The sequence below is a fragment of the Cibotium barometz genome, chromosome 14, assembly GCF_041138505.1.
Source record: "Cibotium barometz isolate CiBa-2024 chromosome 14, ASM4113850v1, whole genome shotgun sequence".
NCBI lineage: Eukaryota > Viridiplantae > Streptophyta > Polypodiopsida > Cyatheales > Cibotiaceae > Cibotium > Cibotium barometz.
In genome coordinates this window covers 51107152-51116214 of record NC_141059.1, presented here as the reverse complement: position 1 = coordinate 51116214, position 9063 = coordinate 51107152, and the positions used below count along the sequence as shown (strand labels likewise).

Genomic DNA, 9063 nt, shown 5'->3' with positions numbered 1-9063 from the left:
CAATCTTTACTTTTTGATGGGTAATAAGTTTTCGAGGGTTCAATCTTGTATCATAAAGTGTGACAAGGTTGTGATAGCCAATAAATCCATGAGAAAAATTATATGGGGCACTATGAAAATGGGTCAGCCTACCACACAAGCTTTTTTCTAGAAGGCTCCAAGGATAGATCTATGTGAGATCGTCTAAACATTGGAAAAGAACAACTAAGCTTTTTGCATGAAATGGTCCTCAATGATAGCAAAATTGAGGGTAGTTTAGCTTGTTAACAACTTTTTTCCCTTTGAGACTTAAGAATTTGATTGGATAGATATTTAACATTCTTTAGATTACTTTGTGTTTCAAAGTTTTCATGATCACACTATATGTACAATAATGGTGTGTATATTGTGTGTCTAAGGCTATGTGTACATGGTATAACATACATGTATGTGTTAATAACATACATGTATAGCATACATGTATGTGTTAATAATATACATGTATAGTATACATGTTTTGATAGCGTATGACGTGGTGATTGTTTGCTAGATGGATTATTTTCTATGGATGCTACGCTAACGCGTTGCACATCTCCCGTCTGAAAGAGAGCATGCGAGCCTCAAGGTCGTAGAGGACGTAGAAATCCTGCTGCATCACGTTGCCCAAGACAGAAACGGTGTCGGGTGATTGGGTTATGGCCAGGCAGAACGATCCGTTGATGGAGACGAAGTAGTTGTCGGAGGGGAGGTCCAGGTCGGCTCCGTGGAAGTGGAATGTGAGGGCAGGCACGGAACCTTTACGTTGGTAGCAGAGGTGAAGCTGATCATCGTAAGGGGAGGAGGTGGGGTCGGCGAGAGGCAAAGAGGTGATGCGAGTGCGAAAAGATTCAAGGACGGCGTCGTGGGCGGGCTTGGCTAAGCCAGTGAAGGTGGTGCCGGTATCGACGATGACGCCACCGTTACCGTCTGCGTCGAGTTGGAAAGTGTGGGCTGGGATGGTGAGAAGTTGTCCGCCGACGCTAATGCCCGTGAGGTTAAGGTAGTAGAAGGTGGGGTTAGATGGGCTGGAGATGATGGGCGTGGAGAGGGCGGGGCCGGCGCGGGCGCTGACTCTGGGGCTGCTGAAGAAGAGCGGGGTGATGGGATATTCAGGCGGCGAGTTGGCGGTTTTGTGGAGGCAGTAGGAAAACTGGCGGAGCTTGAGCTGAGATGGGAGCGACAGCGGGCCTTGGCCCAGGCCAACTATACCCCCCGCGCCCCTAAAATCATAAGGCGCCTGGTTGTCGTGACCGCAGCCAAACCCGAACCCTTGGAATCGCGTCGGCCGCCCGGTGGCTGCATCCACAATTGTGAGCGTGTCGTACGCAAAGTCCCCTCGTGTAAATGCGGAAGAGTCGTACGTGTACTTGTATTTGCACGTGCGGTGGCAGGCGCTTTCGTACTGGGCCGCACAGAGCGGGTCTTTGCAGGAGGCCTTAGTGTAGGAGGAGGATTGCGAGGGCTTGAAGATGGCGGTGTTGCCGTCTGCTTGGGGGTAGCATTTCTTGCAGGGCTTGCACTGGCGCCACACTAGGTCGCTGCCGGTGTCGATGATGGCCGTGAAGGTGGCGGGCGGAGTACCGACGGCCAAGGACGTGACGAACATGCCGCGGTTGGAGGGCTCGTAGCTGGCGGGCAAACTGGAACGCAATAATGTGCTAGAGCCACCACGATTAGAAGAATAATTAGACGCTAATCTCACCCGCATTGCCCAAGTAAAAGCCACCATATTATCATTAATCAAATTGATCAAAACCAAGATTAAGAGGCTAAAAGCGGCTCGCACTAAAGCCATGAATGAGCTACACGCCCTAGCTTTGAATTCTCACCACTACTTCCTGGCTTCCTGCATATGTGATGTGCTTGTGCAGGATCAGCCCTTTATGTATGTATACGAGTGCAATGGCTAGCCGCCCTACGTATAGTGACTTGAGAAACTGTCATCGAAATTCATCATTTCAGTCAAGCATAGTTTATTCTACCAAGCATTTTTTTAGAGAAAATTTCTACGAAATTTCAAAAAGCTTCACAATGATAAGGAAACCAAGCGAGACTCCGCCGCAATATTTAAAGACCCCATCCATTAAGTGACATGGAGTGTACAGTACACTCCAATGTTGAATGTCACAATACACTCTAATCTTTTAATTAGTGACTTGGAGTACAACACACTCCAGGTCGAGTACCCAACTGTTTGAAAACTGAAAGTGAAACGTTGGTCTTAATTTGACGTATTCTTAAAAAAAAAAAAACTATACAGAATACAGATATTAACCATGCAAAAAAAGGCCTATACGGTTATAAAAATCAATAAACTGTGAAAAAAAAAGCAAAAAGAAAAAGGGTACCAAGAGGCTAGCATCTCTTCTTGCGAAGGTTAAACTTTTGACTACCGATAAATTATACCTTTGCTCCTACAACCGTCCAATATGTGCTCTGCGCAAGCAAACCAGCTTTCCAAGGTCTACCCTACCACCTCAATACTACGGCACTGTATTGATGCCAAATCCTACATTTCCACACACACACTCCAAGTTCCAATTGACCGAGTGGCGCACGCCTCCATGGCTTGTCCTAATCCCAGCTCGTATTGTACTAGCGCTAATGGTCAACAGTCAAGGTGTCACGTATTGGCTTGGGCGTGCTACCGGTGTTACCAATAGAGATTAATAGTAAAGTACCATTTATAATCTCAATTCCCACGTGTGACGACCAGTATTATCTGTCAGACTTGACCCGTCCTCCCACCGCCCTTGACCCGTACTCCAGTCCCCACCACCCTCAGCACTCGCTGAATATTGGGCGCGCGCGCGTGTGCACAAGCACGCGTGAAGCTCGGAATATGCACAGGAGAATTACTTGAGAGAGAAAGTTTGGAGCGTTCGTACGTGTGTGGGTGTGTCCTCGATGTTGTGTGCATGTACACTCGACACACAAAGCTATGAGAGAAAGTTTGGAACGTATGTACATGTGTGGGTGTGTCCTCCATGTTGTGTGCGTGGATGAAGAGAAAGTTTGGATGTGTCCTCATGTTGTGCGCGCGCGCACGAATGTGGGTGTGGGTTTACATTTGCATATGCCCATTCTGCACATGTGTGAGAAATAACAAGGTCATTTTATAATATGGTATGCTCCACTTTCCTTAGAAGATTAATGATTCACTCACTTAATAAATAGTCGACCTAATCTCAAATAGCCACTCAAGGTATCAACTGCCTTGACTCTCAAGAGAAAAGGAAGCCATTAACACATTGTCACTCAAAATTAATGTTTGGATAAATGCCACAACAAGTTAAATAATCCATGAAGAAATACATTTTGTTGTACTTTTTGTTTGGTTTGAAAGTTATATATATATGCTACTTTTACGATTATGCTCAAGTATTTGGGTTGGAACTCACATAACTAATGTTAAGAGCTTCTTCATCCTCACCATTACCTCACCATCACTCGCCAACCTATGTTGTTTGGGGATTGGCAAAGTTTAGCGAACTTAACCCTTATATTACCGCATCCCTCCCACATACGTTGTTTGGGGATTGGTGAAGCCCAAGAGCTTAACCCTTGTATCGTCACATTCCTCCCACGTACATTGTCATGGTTCCATATCCAATGGGATTGGCAAAGCCCAAGAGCTTAACCCTTGTATCGTCACATTCCTCCCACGTACATTGTCATGGTTCCATATCCAATGGGTGACAATCTCCTCACTCACTAATCCTAGTGCATAAAGCGTTTGCAAGTGACTCACGAGCATCTTAAGAGAGCTTATAATGTTAAACGATGGGAATTGTAATATAAGTGAAAATGCTCAGTACAATCTATGAACAAATGTTATTAGTGAAAGACCATGGTAACCAAAAGTGGTTGGCATTCTCCCCTTCCTAATGTTTGCATCCTCGTGATCAGTTGAAGAAGTAGATCAGGGAAAATGGGGAGCTTATCGCATGTGAAGTGGAGAGGCAGTTGAGATATTTAGTGTCTGGTCTTTTATCCCTCTAGAGTGGGGTGTTAGAATATTAAAAAGAGTTTAAAGTGCAGTGGTGGTAATTAAATGCCCATATAAGCCACTAATGGTGTAAGCCTTTAAGATTATTATCTTTGATTTGCGGCCCTTATTGTACTCATTATTTGATTTTCTTTCTTTATTTTTTTCCATTTTCCCTTTTATGGATTTTACATCCTCTTTTTAGGAATGGCGAGTACAAAATAGACTAGATTGATATATTTAATTACCAATATCAAGCTTGTGTGGTGGGGTGTTGAAGGTGGAATTGGTGCAATTTTTCCTTCAAGTGAGTGGGATTGAATTTCCAACAAGAAGAAGAAGAAAGCTTTGCACAAGTGAGATAAGTTGTCCCATTCACATTATTAAACGTTGTATATATACATGAGGTCCATGTCTCCCAAGAAAAAATGTTGTGAACAGTCCCGATGTCAATCAAGGCTAGCCACCTAGTTAGATGGTCTTTCTAGGGGAACTCTAGCTCAAGGCGTTGTTTTGGTTTGACTCACATCATGAAGGTAGACTGCATGTACATAGATATATATGCTTGGGGACCTATGGTCTTTGGTTCTTTTTTTGTCGGAGGTGTGCCCTCCATTTTTTATTGTCTACCTCTCATTTCTCATCCTTTTTCTTATGGATTTGATAGAGCATGTCTTGAAGAGGGGTTCATAATAGCGTTTCAATTTTCTACCATTGAATTATCCTTCCATCTTGACCCCATATAGGGTCTCTTATGAGCCTTGAGGAGCAAATTTTATGATATGGCTGGGATCTTGGCCTCTATAATTGAGTTTCTATTTGGTGTTCTTGGCATCATACATAAGAACCATATCTCAAACTTTTATGTATTTTTCTTTTAGTTGGTCATCAAGCCACTTCTATTGCTTGCAGATTTGTTGGAGAAATCATAGTTAAAGAGTGTGTTCTAGTGTGTACTAGGAACTAGTTTATGAGTCTTTGTGTTAGAGAGTGCCACGTGTCACTTTGGGAGTTATCCCATAAGCATGTGGTACTTGAGCGGTGGGGGATGTTGGAGAAATCATAGTCAAAGAGTGTGTTCTAGTGTGTCCTAGGAACTAGTTTATGAGTCTTTGTGTGAGAGAGTGCCACGTGTCACTTTGGGAGTTATCCCATAAGCATATGGTACTTGAATGTGTGTTCACTCTATAAGAGTGATGTACTTTCTTGTGTGTCACATCAATCAAATCAAGCTATCTTGGTCTACATGTAAGTACTTGTTCATTGCTTTCATTTCCTTTCATTTCCATTTCATTATGATTGACATCTTTCCTTTCTCCACATACAGTTAGCTTGCTCTCCTGTTCCAAAAGGTTTTTCAACCATCAATATGACATTGTACGTAGTTCACAATATTTGCTTGATTAGTTACTCTAAAGTAACTAACCTCTCTGTATAAGGGGCTTTCTATTGAGATTATGTCTTGCTCCATCTCGAAGGCTTGGAACAAAGTGTTACATTGGCATGAATGCATCAAGTTTGAATGCAAACTGGAAGGGTGTTCTATTAACAACCATTTTCTCGGCAGGGGTCTCATAGACTAGAGAGTGCAACTTATTCCAATCACTTCTCGATGCAAGCTCGAAAGGTGTGCTATTGACATTCATGTTTTTGTTAATATTCACCTTAAAAGCACATAGAGTAGAGACTACGACTTCTTCTGCTCCCAATTATTTCTTGATGCAAGCTTGAAAGGTAACATTCATGTTTTTGTTGTTAATTACCTTGTAAGCAATCACTTCTCGGATGCCTCTAACATTTTGATGAGAATGGTACACGGCCTTGTTTGTGCTCTCTCGGCTTGGAGACCGTTTGCTTGTGGTATGGGTAGTAAACTGTTAGCTTTTTTTTCATCACCGTAAGGAATTCTTTGAGCAAAAACTCCACCATTTTTTTCATAAAATGCATACTGTGATTGTTTACTATTCCTAGTGGGCATCAAATGAGTAATCACATTCTCATAAAGAAACTTGGTGGTAGATCTTGCATGACATTGTGTGTAGATTTGGCCTTAGTCAACTTTGTGAATAATGGTGATGACTATGATGAAGAACGCTTGGGTTCCCTTAGCTGGTGGGCTAATTCATGGGACCCACAAAGTCTAAGAGCTATTTTTTAATGGTTGTTTCAGAATTATAGGGGTTAGGGGCATATGATCCTTCTCTTAGACCATGGTGAATCTTTTGCATTCATTGTAGCATCTAAGAAACTTAGCTACATCTCTAAAGAGTGTAGGTAATCCCTGAAGAACCTTGCAAGTTATTGTGTACCTACCTTTGACAAAGTGTTCTCCGGAATGGGCTTGCTGAAGCATGACTACAAAGTCACCTAAATGAATGCATTTCCTCCTAATGCCTTGTTGAGCCTTCTCGTACAGCATTCCCTTTATCAGAAATTGATAGGGGGACACCTTCCCAATGAGGTCCTAATAATGAGGTGTTTGACTCTATCCTTGTTGATCAGATAGTCCATTACGAATCCATTTTCCAAGAAGTGGGTGATGTATTGAGTCCATTCTATACATGGTCAATGTGGAACAATGGAGCACCAAGAAGATAATCTTCCTCTCCTAGAGGGGTTTCTTTATTTGGAATTCTAGAAAGATGGTTAACATGGACATGCATGGATTACTTTAATATGGTGATAGGGTGGAAGCATGTTAGTAAGGTGGTATGATTTTTGTGCTTAAAATCACATGCTTGAAATGCACACAAAAAGTACATTCTAGGACACTTTTTGAAGCACAATAAAAGCAAGTAAAAGACATATAATCTTTCATGTAATAATTTTATTCACCATTTCATTATGTTTGCCATCTTTCCTTTCTGCACCTAGAGTTAGCTTGCTCTCCTATTCCAACATGGTATGAGAGCCATGCTTCTCCATGGGCAACCCTTGGGGGTGAAGGCCAACCCACAAATAGAAGTTGGTCTTCCTCCTTTGGTTGTTCATCTCTAAGCCTCTTCTTTGGCTCCACATCCATTGCTTCATCTGGGAGGCTCTGAAGCTTGCTGCCGCATGAGCATCATTGCTATCACTTAGCTTCACCTATGCTAGACAACCCCTTGAGTTGGCATTGGCGTAGGCACAGGCTCTGGCAACAGCAAAGGCTGGGTCTTGTCCCCCACTGGCCGCGCTCTGCACTAGACAACCCCTTAAGCTGGCGTTGACACAGGTAGGCTCCTCTGGTAACAGCAATGGCTGGGCCTCGTTCCCCACTAGCCGCACTCTAGTTGCATGAAGTCGTCACAAGCCCTCAGCTGCTCATGCCAATCCCCTCGCCCACCACAGTCCTCTCTCCACCGTAGCCCTGTCCATCATCTCTAAGTCTTTTGCTGAATGCAAACACAACCTGTGAAGCATAGCTTCTGCTGAACGTAAACACAACCTGCATCTCTTGAGCAGAGCGGGCTTTACTGATTGCTGCTGGGTCATTTGGTGGATCTGGTTGTTGGGGAGCCTTCTCTCTCCAAACCCACAATAGTAGCCATGGCTTGCAAGGAAGAAGCTTACCAGGAGCATTCTCTCTACAATACTTGGTTCTCTCTCCAAACCCACAGTAGTAGCCATGACTTGCACAGAAGAACCTTTTCATGATGTATTCTCTCTCTATATTGCTTAGCAGCCATAGCTTGCACTAAAGAAGCTTTCCATGATGCATTGTCTCCTTTGCATTTTCGTCTCACCATTGCCAACCCTCTCTATGTTTCTTTGGCTCCCTTTCTGGCTTCTTTCTCTATCCACAATGCAGCTCTAGAGAAGCAACTCTCATCTCCATTCTTCCCATTATTTTTTGATACCATATCCTGCTCCTTTCACTCCTATTCTACCCATGCTTACAAGCCTACTTTCTTGTAGATGGCACTACAAGACATCACCAATAAGCCTTCTAAGATCCGCCTTTAGGTTGATTTGGAGACAGAATACGCAACCCTATGCAGTAGGCATGTTGCACCCAATATTTCATACGATCAGCTTCGAATGCAAGGAGCAAAGGCCATTGATCTTTGGATTGATGGAAATCTTTATCCACCAGATCCAATATTTGGTGCCCCTCCACCATTTAAAAGCATTATAAGTTTTCTTAAGTTTGTTGGTGATGGTTTCAATGGGCTTCTTGGCTATTGTAGGAGATTACACATGTTGTGGCTAGATGAGGCAGCTGAAAAGAGGCAAACACAATTTGCCTTCGACCAGCTTCAAGCGGCATCGACTAAGCAGATCAATAGTTTGATGCAGAGGATTAAAGAGCTCTCAGAGGAGCTTGAGGTGCAGAAGAATAATCTAGCGGATCGTGTGCACATAATAAATCAATTTACCGATAATTATGTTTGTCTCCAACACTCCACTCATAATCTTCGGCGTCGTGTTCACCATTTCACTCATCTTCCCATTGGATATCACACAAGGCAAAGAAAACGTAAAGCTGTTGGGTTACTTTCTAAGACAGCAGGCGCATGCAAGAGGCGTAAACAAACAACCAAGTAAAATTTTTTGTAGGAATTATAGCAACTTTGAGAAGCAATTAATGAATAAAGCATCTCTCATGGGTGACTCTTGCGATTGTAGGGCATGTGCAACAGCTATACTAGGATGTAACAACGCTGAGGACAATGTTAATGTCTCCCTTCTTCAGCATGTCCTTCAGGAGAAGGATATCATGGAAATGATAATAGGTTCTGGTAATGATAAGCTGTGGGAGACCCTTCGTCAACATTTCTTGAAGGAAATCAAAGAAATTGTCACACCCAAAGAGATGCTTGATATATGTGACTCAGCAGGTATTAGCCACAGAAAGGTTACAGAGCAATGTACAGGTCAATCACTTTAGGGTTGCGAGCAAAGGGAGTTACACAATCCTTGCTTCCAACACTTTATAGCTTACAGATGGCAAAGAAGTGTGCTAATGGTGATATTGCATCCATGTTTAATGGTGGGTACAAGTGGGTTGAGGATATTATGCCAATGCCAACAATCAAACCCTTTGAATACAATGCATATAACAATGTCTACATTGA

At 43.0% G+C, this 9063-nt stretch overlaps 1 protein-coding gene across 1 annotated transcript; it reads right to left on the bottom strand.

Annotated features, from left to right (window-relative positions):
* Nucleotides 1-274: 274 nt before the first annotated feature.
* On the bottom strand, nt 275-1853 carry LOC147632155 (aspartyl protease family protein 2-like). The gene has a single exon (XM_086807939.1). It carries the CDS (start codon nt 1811-1813, stop codon nt 551-553), a length of 1263 nt encoding a protein of 420 aa, XP_086664065.1. The 5' UTR covers nt 1814-1853; the 3' UTR covers nt 275-550.
* Between the last annotated feature and the right edge of the window lie 7210 nt (nt 1854-9063).

Coding starts and splice junctions, on each gene's coding strand:
- LOC147632155 (XM_086807939.1), bottom strand. CDS start 1,813: ATGGCTTTAGTGCGAGCCGCTTTTAGCCTCTTAATCTTGGTTTTGATC.